The sequence below is a fragment of the Rhipicephalus microplus genome, chromosome 4 (assembly GCF_043290135.1).
Source record: "Rhipicephalus microplus isolate Deutch F79 chromosome 4, USDA_Rmic, whole genome shotgun sequence".
Lineage (NCBI taxonomy): Eukaryota > Metazoa > Arthropoda > Arachnida > Ixodida > Ixodidae > Rhipicephalus > Rhipicephalus microplus.
The window spans coordinates 13233214-13255117 of record NC_134703.1 but is presented as its reverse complement, the minus strand read 5'-3'; the positions used below and the strand labels follow the sequence as shown (position 1 = coordinate 13255117).

Here is a 21904-nt window from a genome sequence, read left to right as displayed (position 1 = left end):
AGGAGGTTTCAAGAAATATGTACAATACTGTTTAAAAATCTCCAAAGGACGCTATTTGCTCGATGCCTTCACCGTTACTTTTTCTGTAGCGGCATACATCTTAAGAAGGTTGAAGACATCATTTGGAACGGTAATTAGAAAATTAAATAGTAACATTTTTATTTATTGGAGTTCGGCAGTGAATTCAAAAGGAAGAATTCAAGTTCTTGATGCGAAAAACCCATTGCCGTTATGCGATTACAGAAAAGCGCCCTCTAGTAATAACTACGAATTAATGAAATTCTTCTGAATTCTGCGGTGAAACCGAAACCAATGGGCCGAAGAGCGCAACAAAGAGGACAACTACAAGGACGTCACTGTTCAAAACAGCAGTCACAGTGGTGCAGTTCTTCCCCGTTCGATAACGTATGTGCGTCATGCATGCTGCAATCGCGAGCCCATACCCACACAACAAAGTTGGTTGATGTTGATATAACAACGTTTCCTCATTACAGTTGCGTACTTTTGTGTTTCGGTTTTGGTTTCGCCGCAAACCTAGACAGAATTTTACTAATTCGCAGTTATTACTATAGGCCGCTTTTCCAAAATATCAAAGCGGCAACTGGTTTTTCACATGAAGGACTTCAGTTCTCCCGTATGGCTTATCTCCCTAACTCCAATAGTTAAACTGTAATTATTTTAACTTCCCTAATTACTGTTCCAAGTAACATCTTCCACCCTCTTAAGATGCCTGTTACTAGATAAAAAGCAACAGTGAAACAGCCAGCGAATAGCGCCTTTTTCTGATTTTTAAGAACATTGTACACGTTTTTATTTAAACACCCTGTATTACAGGTACCGTACAATGCCAGACGGCGCACATTCATATTTGGCACAAAATCATGAGGTAGTGTAACTTCTGAAGCCATGGCTATAAACAAAACCCATTTTTCGCATCATCGCAATTATACACTTTTTCTAGAATACACGTGTTTTTGCAAAGCGCATAGAGCAGAACGGTAAGGTTTAATGAGTGGGTGACCAAATCAGTCATGAAAACACTTACCCTTTTCACAATTTGAAGACGCGAATGATCGATAGTACTGTTCAGCGGGTGATAGCACGTGTAAACACGTACCGTTGTGGCACAGAGAAGTATCCTCATCACCGGGCGCGCGATTTAAGTGCAAAGGTCATCCTTCCTGACTGATCCTACCTTGCTGTCGGTCACATTAGGTAGGTTGATATCCCTGCTAGTGACTGACGGTAAGTTTTAAAAGGCTGCTTACGGACTTTGTGGTTGACTAACGCATTTGTGCTCTGCACAGAGTCCGTTTCTTATGTATTGGGACAAGAACCAACGACGTTCATAAAACCGAAGTTCTTCGCGTCTTTTCCAAAGTGATTGTGCACTCTTGTGAGATACGTTTTTCGTCATGACTCGCCATGGAGGCTAAAGCTGCTGCGAACGAGGAGGAGGATTCTATCCACAGCCGTGCCAACCACACTCATATGAGCGTCTTCTAATCCTGATACATCGAGTACGATGTTTTTACTGCAAATTATTTTACTAGGGAAAGTTCTAAGTCTATTAAAATATGTTTCATTCTGCAGAATCTCTGCAGACTTTGTTGCATGGAGACGCAGGGTTACTATATGGGCCCGTAAGACTTTTCCTAGTCCACTGTGTAAACGCCAGGTTCTACAGAGGTATTTTTACGGAAGCTTTTCACTACAATGACACAATGATTGACTTTAAGCTCTATTAGGTACAAAGTCTTTAGTTTCTTCCACATTTGGAAAATTCCGGCAACCAACAACTGACCCAAATCACTCAGTTTCTGAAAAGAAGTGTGAAAACACAATAGAAGCTGGTAAATTATCTTACTTCAAGACGGCTGTTTCAGGTGCCATACGGGCAGTTTTGAAGGCTATTATGCAGCTTGACATTGTTAGAGCAAATGTGACAGAAAATAAAATGACAGTAACAACTAACAAAGGCAATATTTCAACAAGACTAGCTCTATCTTTAACGCCATTGCCTGAATGGTATTAAAACGTGATGATGAGGTTGCAGCAAACAGCGTACTATTTGTGTAGTTTGATGAATTGTCAGTGTAAAAGGAAAAGTAAAACGTGCTGGGTTATTCCATTCAAAATGTCCCAGCCATTTTGGCAACCATCTCAAATATATTTAAAAAAGATTGTGCTGATTTACTACATTGAAAGCTGAAAAATGGCAGAATATTTCCAAAAAAAAATTTTTTTTGCTCACGTGGCTGTCTTCTGAACTTCCCGGAATATCGTTTGGGTGTTGTTTGTGGAAAAAAAACTATTTAAATTTACCGCTTCTTATTTTTTTCATACCGAGTTTGGTCTACATATCGAGTAAAGGCTTTTGCTTGAGATATATGCAGCTCAGTAATATTAGTGCAATCGTACTGGCACATACGCCTCCAAGAATTTAGCCAAAATGTGTTATGTTTGCATTTTTTATTGCAATACTGCTTTTTGTATGAACATCTGAGTATTAATTACTTGCTTCACAGAAAATATATTTTGAAAAAAAATAAAAAATCAATTTCGCAAAATTGTCATTTTCGTCTATATTGAGACGCTATTTGCACCATGTGGTCTCCTGATTAAAAATAACTTTATAATCAAAGCAAATAAACAGTTCTTCTTAAATGGAATATCTTATCATTAAATATTTTTGTTTTAAGGAAGAAGAAAATATTTGAACTTTCCCATTGGCGCCTATCTTCCCATTTGGTCGTACGACAGCTACCGCCTTGAAATTTTTCATTGCCGTCAGTGATAATGTTCAAATTTTTTGATTGTTTAAAACAAAAAAATTGTAATAATAAAATTTGTCCTATGAAAAGAACTGTCTATTTGCTTTTGCTTTTGCTTTAGAGGTGATTTTTAATTGGGCCAACACATGGTGCAAATTTCGTATGAATATAAACAAAAACGCCGACTTTGCGAAAATTGTGTTTTTTTTTCTTGTAAAGTTTAGCAGGTTGACAGGTTTGCAAATACTTTTGCCTCAAAACATATCTTTTTGAAGTCAGCATTTGCTGCTCAGATATTTATACAAAGTTCAGAATTGCAATAGAAAAAAACGCAAACAGAACACGATTTGGATAAATTCTTGGAGGTATAGGTGCCAGTAAAATTGCGGTAAATTTACTCAGCTTCAAACAACTTACACAAACACCTTTACTCAACATGTAGACCAAATTCGGTATACAAAAAAAGTGGTACTTATAAATAATTTTTTCTACAAACAACACCCAAACGACATTTCGGGGAGTGAATTCAGAAGGCAGCCACGTGACCAAACAATTTTTCTCTGAGAAAAATTCTATTGTCTCACTGTTTTCAATACAATAAATGAGCACAATTTTTCGCGAACACATTTGAGATGTTCGCCAGAATTACCGGGACGTTTGGCGTGAAATGACTGCTTTATTGTCAGGAATTCGCACGACGAGGAGCCGTGCTTTGTTGACTACAGCTTGATATTGCTGTTGGTTCTTATGGTGCACAATATCCAATCTTCGTCACGACCAAGGGCCGTCAGGTTGCTAAAGCGGATAGGCTCTCGGTAAATTATAAATTGCAATCTTCCACAGTGTTCTGCTCTATTAAAAAATTCTCAATGTGAAAGTAAGCTCCAGGGGAGGAGGACGTCAAAGCCCCAGGCTGGTTTTTACATGCCTCCACAGCTAACATATCCAGAAACTACTACAGAGCTTGATAACTTATAATAATTTTACACCGTTATTTAAATATGTAGTTATCGGTTGCATATATTAATGAAGTAGTGATAACCAAGAAAGAAAGAGTTCACGCCAGCCAGATTTTTTTTTCACTAAGTGACCGCTAACTGAGCTTGCGTGTAGATATGCACAAAATTTATTGCTGTTCACAAGCCATTGGTGCATTCTGAATGCCTATTGTAGCAAACTTCGTAAAAGAGGGAGGGAGGATAACTTTAATGAAAATGTCTGCAAAGTCGATCATACTGACTCCACGCAGAAAGTACGAGCTTTCATTGCGACGTGGCCTTTACCTCAGCCTCGTGCATTGTGCTCCTCGAGGTCTTGCTCTCTTGCTACCTCGGTGGGTCTGAGAGGGCCGTGGAAGTACAAAAATTCAAACAGGGCTTACAACGTGGTTTTCGAATTTCTTGAACATGCCCTACTGTCTTTCACTTCAGCGCGTAATACAAATGAACCAGACTTGGCACGTTCACATACGGATTGAATTGGTACAGATAATACTGTAATGCAATTCTCTTTGTCCACTAATAATCATAAAATTATGCCGTTCGTGTTTTTTCTAGTGACACTTTCCGGAGATTTAATGACTTTGGTTATTTTGTACATACAGATAAGCTTTCCAAGGGTTGGCATAGACATCTTTTTTATCTTTGAGCACAAGTATTGGAACAACACACAAAAGTTACTGCACTGTTCTTCATATTGTTTCGCTTGAAGGTGACCATAAAGGTTCAAAGGGGCCGTTATTTACGTAGTGAAGGCGAGCTTAGCAGCAGCCGGCTAGCTGAACATTCACCTCGTCCTCTACTTACTTTCTAAGCTAGAGGGGCAAGTACAATTAAAGGGGTTTTCATTCATATGCGCAACAATACATTGTACATGAACAATGTCTCATTCGCGAACACAGTTTCGCACACCATACCAGCTAGCCTAAGCCTACACTTCCACGCTTTGTTTTTTTTTATCAATAATGTAGTCTTTTCATCAGCGGGTAGATCGGCCTGGTATTATTACTTCAACTTATGCAAATCATTTTCTTCGTGCTTCCGCCACCTAAACCGCATATCGATACGTCCGAAAGGTGCTAAATAAAGTGAAACATTTCACAGAGCCTCTATAACTATAATCTAGAAACAAAAGGAAAGAAAAAAATAGAATGAAAGTGAGTTGCGAGTTCTCTGGTGGCAACACTTGCTCAGTCTCTTCGTGGCCATTCCCAGAGCTCAAACCTGAGTGATGAGACGAAGACATTATAATCAACATTTTAGGGATTCAAAGCACCCGAGAGAAAAATACCGTGAAAAACTAGGGGATTATTGACCATGGCTGAAAGTCAACACGTTTACTGCACCAAAACTATTATGAAGCATGAAAAAAAAAACAAAATCTTACAACACTACATCAGTCAGCCATTCTCATTACGAGTGTCGTTAACGTTGTAGCCTGACTCGCCTTTATGCATCGTCATTCCAATCATCCTAAACGGTGTAAAACTTTCTGCCTCTTATAGTGGAAAGAGCATTCGAGCGGCAACAAAGTACCTGCGAAATGTACAGTGTGTGTTGTGTTACCAAGCGAACATCGCTCACGACTCATCGTCTTTTGTGCTCGTAGTTTGGAGCGTCGTCACCCCTCTGTAAAGTGCTTCCCACTGCTAACAGTGTTGCCCTCTGACTGTCTTTCGGTTACGCGGAGACGAATGTCAGGCTTTAGCAACTATTTCTCAGCCTGAATGATTACAGTGCGAATAAGTAAACATCAAGTATTGTGCGAAGTTCGTAGTGTCTACATTCTACTGAATGTGCTTGCTGATGAATTCCCATGTATTTTATGACAATTTCATGTCTGCACGTCTGCCATTGAAAAAGTGAATGATGATGATGGAACTTGCTCGGAACTGATCGGGACAATCTGTAAATCCTCTTGACGACGTGCTTTTTGTAAGATGGCTTGTTAACAATCCAGCGCTTGAGGTGTGAGTCATAGGCGGCTGCTTCGGGCACGTCCCGATGGAGGCACTGCACAAGAGAAAACTCTCGTTGACGCACGGCGATGGTGTTCGCGCGGGACTGGTCGTTGCGGATGAATGTGATGGTGGTGAGGTTGTTGTCAAACCGCAAGTGGTCCTTAGAGCCGTGGCCAATTGAGTGGTCGAGGAAGTCGCGCTTGAAGCGCGCGTCGACGCGAACATCCTCAGGTAGAGGTCGCTTTCGGCACGTGCTTCCTGCACCCAATCCGATTTGAGGTTCTCTTGCTGCCGCTTGCGTGCCGCTTCTGCTTCGCTGGCTCTCATTGGGGATTCACCTGTCGAGAAACCGCTTTGCTTCGACTGCGCGAGCCGCTGCCACCGCCTTCAGGTCGATGCTGGTGCTGGCTTGCGACTGCTGTTGACGCGGCCGTCTTTCCTCTGTCTCGCCAGCTCTCACCGCGAGACCTTGCGGTTGGGCCTATCCTGCAGCCACGCTGCGAGCTCTCCGTTCCGCTGCCTTCGCTTACAAGATGTTCGGTGAGGAAGGAAGCGTGCCAAAAGCATTCGCGCTCACCTCGCGGACTATAGCGCACACGCATAAAAAGCTTGGCGGCCAAGCTCCTAAAATGATTACCGGTTGTATTCACTGGTCGCTCACTGTGCATATTTAAGGGTATTGCACTACACATCTAAAAAAAAAGTGCCACAAAAAATTTTTAAAAATAGCTAATTGGCTGCGCTATGGTATTCTAGTGATGCTTTCGGCTAACCCTACTCTGTTAACACACTACGTTCGTTCTCTAACAAAGGAACTAAGTAGCTGTTACTGCTCATAGTGTAGAATTCATATGTAGTATTTCTTTACAGTCACAGTACTTTCTGTTATTCTTGTTACATCTGTAAACGGTCATGAACTTAAATGAGGGTAACGATAAACTGTACATTTTGTGGTTGTCATGTAACGTATGAATAATTTTATGGCTCTGCCAATTTTACACACTGCAGAGAACCTATGTAAATACACCTTTAGATGTTTTTGATGCTTGTTTTTTTTAAATGATGTGCTGTTGTAGTTACTTACTCCTGCGACTCAACGACGCATCTGTAGTAATATCAAGCTTGGGCTCTTGGTGATTTTTCGAAAAGTAACAGAAAGAGCTGTCTCAGGCATAACCACCATTTAACTGCGGCGTCAGAACGTGCTTGTTTTTTATATCTGCTTTATCACGCTTCCAAAAAGGCCGTGCGTATTTGTGTGTGTGTGTGTGTGTGTGTGTGTGTGTGTGTGTGTGTGTGTGTGTGTGTGTGTGTGTGTGTGTGTGTGTGCTTGTGCGTGTGCCGATAGGCAAGCTTGTTGCCAATGAATATATTATACGTTTGGCTGAGAATGACTCCTGAAATCCCACTGCACTCTCTTATACAGCTGAACGGCTGCACAAGCTTGCTGCATAAATAGCTGTACATACGATTTTTGCACAGGTTATGTTCTCTCACATTGCCATCAGCACGCCAGCACCATAAACTGTACTCCGTTTATTTGCTTTAAGCTCTTCAGTTCCTCTCAAATGTATTATTGTGTCGTAGGCAGACCTAAAATGAGGAAAAATTTTGTTATATAACGGTAAGGGAGGGCGTTGCGCAGTACATTGCACTAAATACCTAGACTGAGAAAAGTGAAACGTCTGTTGCAAATCAAAGAAGGATAGCTGAAGTTACAAAAAAAGAGGATGCATCATTTTCTGCATTTATCTTTTTGTGATGTATTTCTCGATCAATCAGCGTATGTCAATGCTTAAAGTCTCTCCGGTATGATCTGTGCTGTTCCAATCTTTCATAAAGTTATGTTTTCATAGATTTCGTTGTTGCAGGTTGAAGAATAGTTCTCGGATAAAAAATAAGGTCCTAGGCTAAGTATTTTCTAAACATGTTATTTGCACACGGCGCAATATACGAAGTGCTCATCAACGCTGAAGTAAAGTAGCCATTGGAACATTGCTCTTGAGCTCTTGCGGGAACTGTTCGTTCAATTGAATTCAAGGAGCACCGTATATACTGGTATTCGTATGGCTGGTTGAGAGAGGCAGAGTGTATGCTACTACGCGTGGAACATAGTAAAGAACTATCATCATTTGAATACTTCTTGGTCAGATAAAGCGTATTCTTGCGGAAAAAATATATTTAGAAAGTAAGAAATTGCAAATATTCTGTTCTAGCTCACTTTAAAACAATGGTAAGGTATTCCGCTTTTGCATATATGTAGACATGTAGATCCAACGTTGTTGTCGATCGAGCAACCAACACGTTACATGCAGTAATACTTAGCGTATCAGAAAGAAGTACTGAATAACAATTTTAGAAGCAACGCAACGTACGCGGTTTTTCTCGCTTGATAATGTGATCATTGCAAAAGATATAATAGGCGAGTGGAAACATACTTACCAACCGATAATATCGGGTGGTATCATAATCTTGGTTGTGTCATGGTATGACTATGACCTCTAATGTTCAAATTCTCGCCACAGTGCTACACCTAATAGACAACTACGATGATGACGAGAAAATGCAGGTAAATTTAAAATCTATAGCGGCTTCTGAACGAATAATGACAAAATTAGATTTATAATTCCCCACACGAATCAAATGTGGCGTTTCAGCAGAAGCATCTGTCAGAAAGTCTGTGAGGCACAACTTTGATGTGCAAGTTTAGCGCTTACACTATATATTTTTTAAAAAGGTTGAGGGAACGTTTCCAAAAGTAAAGCTCGCACCGCAATGGCTTCTATTGTAGAAAAGTTGTGCTCCTACAGGTTCGCAAATTGCAAGCGTGACTTTTTTCTGCCATGCGACCCCAGCGTGCAACTAAATTTTATGTCATAATAAATTCAAACGTATGTATCAGAAATACGTGAAAGTGTCACGTTCGAGCCGTTCATAAGTTTAATTATATTTCATTTTCAGAACCCTGACGCCAATATATTGTTCTTGAGTTGAAAATATCCTAAGTTTTATTTGTGATACAACAGTAATAGCAACTTCTATCACCCTTTCTCAGCATTTACTTCTTAACGTGCTCAACCTTCGGAAATTGAGTGTGGTCCATGTTTCTAGAAAAATACTTTTGTTTATTTATAGTTAGGCACGACTCGTTATGATAGAACTTTGTTCTAGTCTTTGTTTTACATTTAACAAAGCAATCCAAAATTAAACATACAAAACATCGTTGCTATGCTTGTTTGTACAGAAACCACCAGGTACCCACATCGCACAGCAACCCACGTGCGTTCATTAGCGGATTTTGTACTCGTAGATTACATGTACATTTACTGCACCCGTGTTTCTTGCGATTCACATGCTTGGCGTAATGCACAAAGAAGCAACGTACACCGGAGCAATGAAAAACAGTGGAGACACGCAACAACATACCTGCAATGATGCAGTCTATCCTTTGAGTCCAAGTCGCCATTTCTAACAGCACTAACCCAACGAGAGAGCTTAAATTAGCCCCATACGCAAAGGTGCCACGTAAAACACCGTCTGCCTAATTCGCAAGCGCACTTCTCTAAATGACACATTCACTCAACTACCGCATGTGCTCGTGCATAGCCAGCATGCATATATAACACGCACCGCCAGGGAGAAACCACCGGAAAATTTACAGTAAATGAATTTGTTGAGGCTTTATGCCCCAAAACAACCAAGGGATTACCAGGGATTAGGGGAATCCGGAAATTTCTACAACCCGGTGCTCCTTAACGTGCGACTACAAGAAAGTGCATGGGCCTTTTAGAGGCCTGAAGTGCATGGACATCTAGCAATCTATAGGTACATGAGCGTTTAGCTTCTAAATGCCGCTACCGCAGCTGGTATTCAAACCCACGACCTTCGAGATGACTTTCTAACACCATAAACATTATATTGCAACAGCGGGTGCCGATAACTTAAAAAAAAGTGCCCCATGTATTCTTATAGAGTACAGGTTTTCGCATTAGCGGCAATTATCGCCGCGAAGCCAACTTGCACGCCGAAATTCGTGCATATTTTTGTCGTTCCGAGATTAGCTCAGTATATTGTGCTTTGTGCAGCATATACGGAAAAAGATACGATAAAGGCTGTACTAAGGTTGTTAGTTGAAAGATAATTGAGAGTGAAATGCGTGTGTTGTCACATGAAATCAGCTACATCTGCATCTAAATTAATCTCGTAACGTTCCACACCTTGCGCACTTACAGGCCACGCGCACTTAGAGCCTGGCAAACTATCATGACCAAAACAATGAGGCCGAATTCACGTGCAGTAACAATTTCATTTTGCACTTTTTTCTGCTACTTTTCTCGCGTTTTTGATCACTACCGAAACAATTAAAAGCTTGGTTTAAAAAAAACACACGAAGAAATTTTTCCTGAGATGCATTGCATTTTTCCCTTTGTAGAAGCGAAAAAGCGAAGCGCTTCTCAAGAGATTGTGCTGGATTTCCTGGGAAAGCTACACTGCTTTCCAAAAATGTAACTTGGCTGATATCCATGTCCTGCTCAAAATTCAGCCACTATTATTTAATTCATAAATGCCCTTTTCTTTTTGGACCGCTTTCACTAACATATTCAGTGCATATGGTAATTGGCTATAATTTTGCTTAACAAAGTAAAGCGAAACAGCTTTATGGTTATATGGAGAGATGCTTGGCAGCAAGCATGCTTACATTGTGGCTAGCTCCTACTCTTGTATCCTAGTACACTTGAAGAGCAAAAATTTAAAATTAAATTTGACTTCAAGTGACGATTTTACTTAACAGGAACTTCTAGCCATGTAAAAAAAAAAGAATTCCCATGTAAACTTTGCATGGTGAGAAACGCACCACTCAGGATACAGTTCGATTAACTACACATGTATAGACATATTGCCACGTGACGTTTTGTGTTGGTCGCTGCAGAAGGGCTATCATTTGTCGTATTTGTTATTTTTGTTACACACGTACACCATCTCACATAAATTACCTTTTTCTATGCTGACCTTGCCTGAATGTCATGTATGTCTGCTTAATTTTGCGTGTCACTCACAGAATTTTAGTTGTATGGTCGGCAGCTCAAGTTGCTCGTGAAGTTTTATTCTTGTTAAAATATTTGTAAAAGAGAAACGTCTCTAAAAAAATAGACTTCGCCCGAAGGAACTTTACTGATAAAGTGCATTATTATTTAGTCAATAAATAATTAATTAAATAATTCATCTCTGTAGTCATTGCGCTTTATGCTTTGTACATGTAAAGTACTCTGTGAACTCTGGTAGTGGTTATAAAAGAAAATGTTTTCTTCTTCATATATCTACTTATTACCGCTGCATCAAACCTACTTACCGTTCAAGCAAGAAAATAGTATCTAAGCAGATATCCTTAGTGCACATTAATGTCCCTTGAAAAGTTGGGAGTGTTAATATTTTGGGGGTTTATCGTCCCATAACCACCATATAAATATGAGGGACGTTGAAGTGGTGGGCTACTGAAAAATTTGACCACCAAGGGTTGCTTATTGTGCACTCAGTTCTAACTCCAATCGAAAATGCGGCCGCTGCGACCAACGGGTGAGCAGTTAGGCATCACGAACAATTGGCCAATGTGACGGGTTAAACAGAGAGCACTGAGCGGATGTAGTAAACATCTCACTAATAAGCACAATGCGAAAGCCTTGTTTCTTGTGCTTGGTTTGTTTGAGCGTTCGCTCATAAGTCCACATTTCGCCTGCGAATTATGGTGTTTCCTGTACACTCGGCAGCTTATTGCACATTCAATAATTTCTGACGAAATTGAAAGAACTAGACTGTGAGCCTATACACCTGCATTTTATGTTGTGATCTGAACGCCAGATAATAGAGAAAACAGTGTGCCAATTAGAAAGGTCACTACTTATTCTGCAGTTCACGAATGATCACTCTGTTTTGTTCGTTTCTTTTTATTAGAAGAAAAAACATTGTATTTTCCTGTACAGCGATTCACTAAGGCTGTGACAATAAAAATATTTTCTTTACTCCATGAATGTTGTGCTTTGCACTTATTCTATGCGAGTTCGTTTTCCTTAATTTCACATTTTTGTATATATTGGCTTATTAAGGCTTCTTTGAAATAAATTGTCTATCCGCGAAACTAGAAGATAGCTACTCTATTCTCTCAAAAGTATCCGCTTGACTTCTTTGCCTGAAGGCTCGCTACCACGCAGCGTTGGAACATCACAGGAAAAATTTACATATTACAGAAGCTGACTGCTATGCTTGAACTGAATGCGAATTTGAATATCTAGTCTACTACATAAAATATTTTTGTTAGTACCAAGTAATATGAGAAGGCATACATATACACATAAAAATTACAACAAAATAGCAAGAGGGAGCGAGCCTGACAACTGCCTTAACAGGAGCATGGCGCCTGTCGATTGAAATAATGAAAATAATTAGAAATAAAACTTGACGGTAGAAAAGAAGTAAAGAATAAAGAAATCACTCCATGCGACTGCTATCGACAGTAAACAATCCAATCCAGAAAAAAAAGAGAGGCAGTTTACACTAGTCTACAGAAAGCTGGGTAACAGAAGAGCTGGTGGGCACGTTTAAGCTACTGCTGTTAACCATTTGCTGGGCTGTCAAGAATTGTTGGGCGGTAATTGCAGCACGTGTTAGTTTATGATAATAATTTTCTACCTTCGACTGACGGCCACCTTCCACCTTAGGAGCTGTGCTGTATCATTTCCTATTGTGCGGATGTGCCACAAAAACTAGGCTAATTTCAGTACACGCCACATTGGTGCACTAAACTTTCACAGGGGAATACATGGATGGCAAAGAAGGATTAAAATTTATCTACAGACGTAAGCGATAATAGAGAGACGCTTGACTGAGCCATTGGGAACCCCGAGACCACACGCTTCAGATTCTCTTGTTAATGGTCTGTACTGAATTATTTGGTGTTGATTTGGTACATGTCAGTTAATAATGATAGCAATTTTCGGTCTATGACACATGGCCAACGTGAACCCTAGCAGCTCTGCTGTAAAAAAAAAATATACCACGGACACGAGGCCATTGCAGAAGTATACACAGTGCTAAGTCAATGTGTTAAGTTATGCTAATAATCTTTCACTTTATTACTAAGCGATGGAGACATGTTTGTTTATGTAGGAGAAGATAACTAACATAATTGTTCCCAAGCAATGATGACAAGGATTACGTCGAGTTTGCAACAATGGTTCCACTGCAGGTCACGGCGTAAACATCAGTCGCCATGTTGTACTCATAGCAGCCTACTTTTGTTCTTCAGATACTGATTGATTGATATGTGGGGTTTAAGTCTCTAAATCACCATATGACTATGAGAGACGCCGTAGTGGCAGGCTCCGGAAATTTTGACCACCTGGGCTTCTTTAACGTGCACCCAAATCTGAGCACACGGGCCTACATTGTGTTCACTTCCATCAAAAATGCATCTGCTGCAGATGAGATTCAATCCCGCGACCTGCGTGTCAGTATTCGAGTACCGCGGTGGGGAATTCATCTCCTATGAACGACTAGGTTTACTAATAATATCACCATCACGAAAAGAGTTCAACAGATCCCAGGTACAATTGGAAATTATATTACGTGAATATTGCGGAGCTAAGGAGCCTGCGGTGTAATTTTATTGAGCGAAACGTTACTAAATTACGCTAAAGATGCATTCAAAAGTTTTACGCACAGATATATGTAGTTGCTTACAGTTTCCAAGTGGTAACAATAGCAAACTTACTATTGCCAACAAAAGAATCGGTAAGGCGATATTTGGTGCTTGTGCTTGCGAAGATGGTAAATGGTACTTATCAGCAATTCACGTTTGCCCGGCAAGACGCCTGTATCATAGTTGTGTATGTGTAATGTTTATAAAATCAGATAGCTACCACAGCTGCCTGAGTTCGCGTGTCATTATCATTAAACCATGCATATAGTATTTTTACAAAGGAGTTTCGATACCTGGCGTGGCACTGTGGTAGAATACTTGCTTTCCACGCAGAGTGCTTGGGTTGAATGCACGCCGGGACTCTTATGTTTATTCAATGTATTCATCAGGTCAACGTTGCATATAGTTGTTTACTCTAAACACTCTCAAATTCAAATTGCCAATGTCTGTTCTCACGTTCCCGGGCTGACATAAAAGGGAATTTTCGAAAAGCGCACACATAACTTGCAGGCGCAGCGTAAGCGTTATTCACTCAAAAGGAGCTCACAATAGGTGAGCGTGCAACGCATGCACAACGCCAACGCAAAGCTTTGCGTACTTACGTCTTCGAAAACTTCCTGAACTTCCAGTCAACTACGACGAATACCTTCGTATCGGGGCCGGGGATATGCGGGAAGACAAGGAGGACAAGGGGGAAAAGGGGCACAATTTCCACCTGCATAAGAACCGGACAAGTATGGTGTATTTAGTTTAGTTAGAGGGAAGCAATTTTTTTTCGTTAGAAAATAAGTACATATGCGCCTATTTATCTGTCATTTATTCGTATTTATCGCCACATGTGTGTGGAGGACGGGGTTTTACGACTTATGTGACGGGATATGGACGTCATCGATCTCATGACGAGCTGGATATATTTGTCAAATTCTTTTAACCGCCCATACTGATTAGGTCCATTCAATGTTAAGGAGGTGACCACGAGAGCACACAGACGTAGGCGGCTGCATGCACAGACAGACAGACAGACAGACAGACAGACAGACAGACAGACAGACAGACAGACAGACAGACAGACAGACAGACAGACAGACAGACAGACAGACAGACAGACAGACAGACAGACAGACAGACAGATAGATAGATAGATAGATAGATAGATAGATAGATAGATAGATAGATAGATAGATAGATAGATAGATAGATAGATAGATAGATAGATAGATAGATAGGTAGGTAGGTAGGTAGGTAGGTAGGTAGGTAGGTAGGTAGGTAGGTAGGTAGGTAGGTAGGTGGGTAGGTAGTAGGTAGGTAGATAGGTAGGTAGGCGGGTAGATATATAGATAGATAGATAGATAGATAGATAGATAGATAGATAGATAGATAGATAGATAGATAGATAGATAGATAGATAGATAGATAGGTAGGTAGGTAGGTAGGTAGGTAGGTAGGTAGGTAGGTAGGTAGGTAGGTAGGTAGGTAGGTAGGTAGGTAGGTAGGTAGGTAGGTAGGCGGGTAGGTAGATAGATAGATAGATAGATAGATCGATAGATAGATAGATAGATAGATAGATAGATAGATAGATAGATAGATAGATAGATAGATAGATAGATAGATAGATAGATAGATAGATAGATAGATAGATATCAACAGTGCTTGCCGTACGTAAAGAAATGTTTCGCATTTATTAGGCTGACACCTTGGCGCTTTAACCACGGCCTCCGAGAGTACGCTATGGTGCGCTATCTCGAAAGCCATGCTTTACCTTCATATTCAGCAAATTGTTTTCTATCATAATCATCATCATCAGCCCGACTACGTCCACTGCACGACAAAGGCCTCTCCCATGTTGCGCCAGTTAACCCGGTCCTGTCCTTTTTTTTGCATGGTAGTAACCCATGTCTTCTCCATATAACTCTGACAATGACCCTTGCATTATTCAGAAGTGTTTTGTGTATGAATAACGCCTGTCAGGCTCCAGAGCCGTCTTTTAAATCCAACCGATCTCTGGTATTATGACATGCAAAGTATAGCTTCCCTGTGCAACGCAATCAGTCTCTGCAATCAAATCGTAAATCATTGAACATCTGCATAAGTACACATCGCTGTGCTTAAAGCCCATGAATCTCTTCATGTAGCAGCATGCGATAAAGGACTGTTACGGTGCAAATGCGTAAAATCTTGACGGCTTCGACACCGAGTGTCCGTCTTTGTTGACATCAAGGCAATTTTCTCAACATTTCTATTCCTACCGGCTTATTAAGTCAATAGGGTTACAGGCGGTTTCCGCAGCTAGTTTTCTAAGCAAAACGAGATGGCGCCACCGCACCGAAGCATCATGGCCTGCTCCTCGGCGGCGCGGCAGCGATGTGGCGTGTGGCGAAGGTTGCTCTGTAGCCTACGGCGAGAAACGGGCGGTGCAGACTATGCGGGTGCGGGTGAGTGTAGGAAAAAAAAGAGGTCTCGTTATATAAGCGACTCAGGTAAGAGAAGACGCTTCTTTCTGTATCCCGTATTGGGGACACGGCTAAGCGCTACAGTCTATAGTGGTTTGGCGAGCCCGGTGCGCTGCCAGGCGACGATATGAGAGTATATGAAACACCGGCGTGCACCGCACTGTCTGCAACGCCAACATCTAACCCTTTAACCACTGCGCCCGCTTTGCTGGCCTTCAACTAGGGAGCGGCGGCGGCGAATCGGCCGGCCGTCGGCAACGGTGAAAAAAAAAAAGGCCATTAGATCACATGTTCAAACGTGGCCGCACCCGTTCGCCGCTGCGGAAAACTGTTTTCATGCAGATGTGTACATCAATGTCTGCTTTTGTTCTTTTTTAACTTGCGCAGATATCATGGACACCAACCTGACGGAGGATTACAACTACACCAGCCTCATTCCGCTGGCCGAACAGATCCCAATGTTGGTGAATCTTACGAACCGAGGCCCACCGATCGAGTTTGCCTTGCCGCTGCTCGGATACGCCATGCCCGCACTCTTAGTGGTGACCATCATCGCCAACACATTCGTCGTGGTCGTCCTGGCACAGCGTCACATGCGTACACCCACCAACATTGTGCTGTTGGGAATGGCCGTCTGTGACATGATGACCCTCCTCATTCCATCACCGTGGTTCTTCTACATTTACACACTGGGAAACTACGCCAACGTTCTCGGTCCTTCTTCTACATGCTACGCCTACAACAGCATGAACGAGGTGATTCCGAATGCGTTTCACACGGCCTCTGTCTGGCTGACACTAGTTCTGGCTGGACAGCGCTACTTCTACGTCTGTCATCCTACCACAGCCGTCACTTGGTGCACCGTGCCGCGTGTACTGCGGACAGTGTGCTGGGTTGGCTTTATCGCGTTCGCGCACCAGCTGCCACGCTTTCTTGACACGGTGTTCATAGACGTGCGCTTCAAGTGGCAAGGCGAAGTGCACTACGGCTGCCAGATGCTGGTCGCCGAATGGGTCACCCAGATCTTCACCGCGAAGGCTTACTTCATTGCGTATTACGCCTTCAAGGTAATCTTCGTCAATATCGGGCCCTGCACCGTGCTCGTGGTGCTCAACATTCTGCTGTTCCGCGCCCTCAAGCGCGCTCAAGAGAAGCGTGCCAAGCTGCTCAAAGAAAACCGCAAGAGTGAGTGCAAGAAGCTGCGTGACAGCAATTGCACCACCATGATGCTCATTGTCGTGGTGACAGTGTTTCTGGCGGTGGAGATACCGCTCGCCGTGACCATCGTGCTGCACGTGCTGATAAACGCGTTCAAGGTACAGCTTGTCTCGTACTATGTTCTCAACATCACGCTGCTCTTCACCAACTTCTTCCTCATGCTGAGTTACCCGGTGAACTTTGCCATCTACTGTGGTATGAGCAAGCAGTTTCGGAAGACGTTCAAGGATCTCTTCATTATGGGCACGTTCGTCAACAAGACCCAGGGTTCGTCGCGTTACTCGCTGGTCAACGGACCCCGTACAGTGACGAATGAGACCATACTGTGAGATGAACGTCTGGTAATGTCTGACGTAACCAGAGAATGCCGCGAAAGGGATACGTTTTCGCGTGTCAGTGTGGAGGAGTGGATCTTGAACGCCGCACGTTTCTTTATGTTGCTTTGGTGAAAAGAAGCTTGGCCACTTCTGCTGCTCCTTTGAGGGCCGCGGTAACAGATGGGTGCTAACGATACAGTGCGCAGTCCAGCTTAATTATCGGTGTTTGAAGGTGTTCCATAACGCTGGCTGCAGATGGATGCGATACCAAAAGACGGCTTGAAATAGTTTAGCTTCTCGTTCCAGATCACTACAAAAGGCATTACTACTTGTGACCGAACTCCTGTATTTCATGCCTCTCTTTCTTTACATTCCTCCTTACGATACCTTCAGCTCCATAACCTTCATAGCCAGGTTCACTTACAGGCATAAAATTGGCGAACCTTTCCCCCCAAAAGCTGAAAAATTGTATTGCAAATAACGGAAACAGAGTGTAGGGGACGCAAAGATTTTTTCATTGGGGACTCAAGCACTAGTTCAATAGAGGACGTTGTTCAATGTTTGCGCGACCGAAGATATCACTTACCTCCCAGAAAAAAGCTAACAAGCGCTAATCAGGAAGCAAAATACTGATGTATGTTAATACTGAAAGGAAAAAAGCATCCTTATCAGCTTTCAAAACTACTCTGCACTTCTTGCGCCAAGAGGTATCATACAATTAAAAAAACTCCTCATCTATTAGAAGAACTAAACGTTGGGCGTGTAAGTATTCCATTGCGGGTGGTATTTTGTACAAAAAAAACGGAAAAAAAGAAAGAGAGCGCAGGTAGGTATAGACTGCGCTCTCTTTCTTCTTGTTCGTTTTTTTTTGCGCAAAATGCTATCTAGAATCATCTCTATTATCGACAAACTGGTTCAGTTAAATTTTGCCGTCACCTGCCCGTGTAGTCATCCAGTGCATATTGCCTATTGTACCAAAAACCTCTTAGCTAGTTATCGCTATTGTTTTCTTGCGGGAGAAATAGAGCAATATTTTTGAAGGAAAATTTTAGATTCCGAAGCCCAAGCTAGGGGGCGACTTGTTACTAGTGGGCACTATTGACAAGTGAACACATTTCTTGGTTGTTATGCTTTACATCATATCTTCAATGCAAATTTCTAAGAAAACCTCTTTTGAACTTTACGCTAGATTTGTCGTTGTGCTTATTCTTGTCACCCTGCACGAAACATCAGTTGAATCCTCCGTGATCAGCTGATGAGAAAGAGTATTGATAACTTTCAGCCAAACTGCAGTTTATGAGCTAGCTCAACACACCATTCATTTCTTTCCTTAGAGAGCCTTGAGCGCTGACGCCTATTGCTTTCTCTAGGAGCAAATAATCACACAGTTTAAAGATAAACTATTTTCTCGCGTTACTGCCCTACTCTGGGGAAAAAACAAAAAACAACACTATAGTTGAGTCAAGATAATTCACGAGCGAGAAAACGTGCTGGTTCTTCCACCGTCATGGTGATTTCATACCTTTCGACTACGTTTGCTGAAGCATGGTTATTTTCATATTGGCAGATTACATAGCGTTTTGTTTCGCTTGCCTCAAACACTTTAGGTGGAAAGTTTAAAGTGCTCGTAAACCACACGAAGTTTAAAGGCGCGACAGTATTGCCCTCGCTACCCTTCCTACAAGCACTACCTTATCCTCTTCTCTGATTTCTCCAGAAAAAAAAACGTAGAGTGTCTAAAATAGGCGATGAGCCACTCAGAATGTCGCGTTTCTTTACTACATGCTCATATATCTGCCTGCGTAGTCGCCAACGCGGAAAACGAAGTAAAATATGTTTACCGGGCATGATAATCATGCTGACAGGGCAGACAGCACACTCGACTGCATGGCCAAGCAGAGTAGGCGACAATTCAGAAGACGTACCTTTCGTATATCGACCGATGGAGAGCTTGTTTCATCCTGACGTCCTGAGAGTGAACAGCTGGCGCCATGAATTGTGCCACAAAGAGGGGGAACGTCGCGACAGAATAACATGCTTGTTTTTCGCATTTTAGGAGAAGTTCGGAGGCCCTTTAAGTAAAACCTATTCAGCCGTTCGACACAAAGTATAAGAAAACGTTCTAAAATTCGTGTCCTCATGTACATTCAAATCTAGGTGTGTAAATTTCGCCGCAAAATTGAACGTTCAAAAATGAAACTTTGATTATTTCATATTTATGGTATTGTGGTGAAACCAGAAAAATTATGTTATCGACAAACTAAATAAATGTGAGTGATGTATCTTTTCACAGATAATGCAGTTATGTTTGCGGTTTGAAAAACATGGTTAAAACGGCGCTTATAACGACAGTACCAAGGAAGAGTAGATACATCATCGGCATTCGTGAAGCGTGTACAGCACTTGCACGGAGAAAATTCAATATTCGGAACTAGATATTGCGGGCGCTTTCACGTCGAGTGAATTATGTTCCCGTGTGAACATTTTGTGTCACATCTAGGTAATTTTGATTGGACCACTTACACAAAATTGAGCATAACACATAATGTATGCATAGCAAAATAATGTCGTTATTCCGAGCAGTTGCTCCTAGTAGTCGTCACTATGTGCTGCTACCAGTACTAAGTAAAAAAATGATGTTGCACTTGAATCCGTGAGTATACTGCAGTGTTCCTTTGTTTCTTCATATAAAGGCCGATTTAACTATGCTTCATGAAATCAGTAAATAACTAATCAGTAAATAACTATCAGTTATAGTACCTTATCTCAACAAGTGTAAAATGCCTCTTCAGGGCAATATATCCCCTGCGCGTACGCTCAACTGTACATAGATAACTTGAGTATGGTTTATTATAAGCTGTACCTAGATGTTTTAGATACAAGGCGTCAACTTCTGTCCTAATTTCTGTCCCAATAAGATAGTATAATCGCTCAATGCATTCAAAACATCAGCTATTTTATAGTAGGCCAAATGATTTCTTTCTTTATTAGGCTCCTATGAGAACCATAAGCTCATCACTGAAGTCACACTTATTTATCTTTCGCAAGTTTTCAGGATGCAAGTGTGATATGTTTATCTTTTCTTCTTTGCTACAAGTCAATGTGATCAGTTATTCGTGTTGTTAGGGGGCATATATGCTTTGTGAATTCCGTGAAGTGGACGACAATGCAACACTGTTATTCTGAAATGGTACGCTTTCAGGGAAGTTGAAAATGTTACGAAACTTGATGTCAAACGACCAATTCACGTTATAAACATGTTACAATGAACATTTATTTCCCAGGCCTCAACTTCAATGTTATTTCAGCGAAAGAAAAAAAAGAAAACCTCACCCTTTCTTCTGCTTGAAATTTCAAATCATTTCGTGTAAATCACAACTGGAATTCAATTATGCAAATGTTTTGTACATTACAAACCTTATAAAATATTTTTCATGCTTCGACATTTCATGCTTATCCAATAAAGCAGATAGAAAGCTGTAGTGAAATTTACCCTCATAATCAAAAGCAGGTAACTGTTTAGTTTACATAAAGGAATTTATACCTAGAAACGGTTGCGGGTCAACTTCTTTCAATTTGCTGCTTCCAATGAATTCATGTTCGTCATAAAAAAACGTATGTTTCTTCAAGCTTTGTGTACAAAAAATAACGTGGTTTCGCTATCGGTGGAAACTCTTGACTGGTATCAATGGTTTTCGACAGCATGAGCAATTACAGTCATGCAAGTGTTTGAAATGATGTGCAAGGCAAATCAGGTGTTGGCTTCCAACGATCACCACCTCTTTTTTTTTCGTTGGTAGAATTATTACATCTGAATTTATTTTTTGATTCAAACCTGCGAGGTGTTTGCAACCTGCAATGATGCCCCAATGTTCATCACGACGCCATATTAGCTGTGTGCATCATGTCACTGTGCCCATACAGTGTTGTCGCCGTTGGTATTGTTTATGTGTCATAATAGAAAAATAAAACGCGAGAAATGTTGGCTTGTATCATAAAATGAGTGTATACCAAGACACTATTGTAAAATAAGAGTGACAAAAATCGAGCATTGTTTGTTGATTCCTAGCAACACTTTGGTCTGGACAAGTTTTATTTCAACAACCATTTCTGCAGGATTTGCTTGTAAATAAAAAAAAATGTGGCAAGCTAACAGTAACCTTGATATCCATGTCTGTCTTTTTTTAATTTGAACGTTTCGCTATCTCCTCTGTTTTGACCTATATAGTATCTGCATCCTGCAAGAAATCTACAGGGAATCAACTGCTACCATAGTGCTTCATAAAGGAAGCAGCAGAATACCAATCAAGAAGGGCGTAAGGCAGGGGGATAATCCCCCAATGCTATTTACCGCGTGCTTACAGGAGGTTTTCGGAGGCCTGGAATGGGAACAGGTAGGGATAAAAGGTTATGGAGAGTACCTTAGTAACCTGCGCTTCGCCGATGACATTCCATTCCTAAGTAACTCAGGGGACGAATTGCATCTCATTATT

The 21904-nt window shown here is 41.4% G+C and overlaps 1 protein-coding gene across 3 annotated transcripts in view; it reads left to right on the top strand.

Annotated features, from left to right (window-relative positions):
* The window catches only part of LOC119171634 (Sex peptide receptor), a 239765-nt gene extending 218195 nt beyond the window's left edge, over positions 1 to 21570 (top strand). For all 3 annotated transcript variants that reach the window (XM_075892198.1, XM_075892199.1, XM_037422421.2), the window contains one exon: positions 16264 to 21570. In XM_075892198.1, coding sequence (XP_075748313.1) covers positions 16264 to 17423 — 1160 coding nt within the window. In that variant the 3' untranslated portion in view covers positions 17424 to 21570. The remainder of the gene's footprint in view (positions 1 to 16263) is intronic.
* Positions 21571 to 21904: the final 334 nt, after the last annotated feature.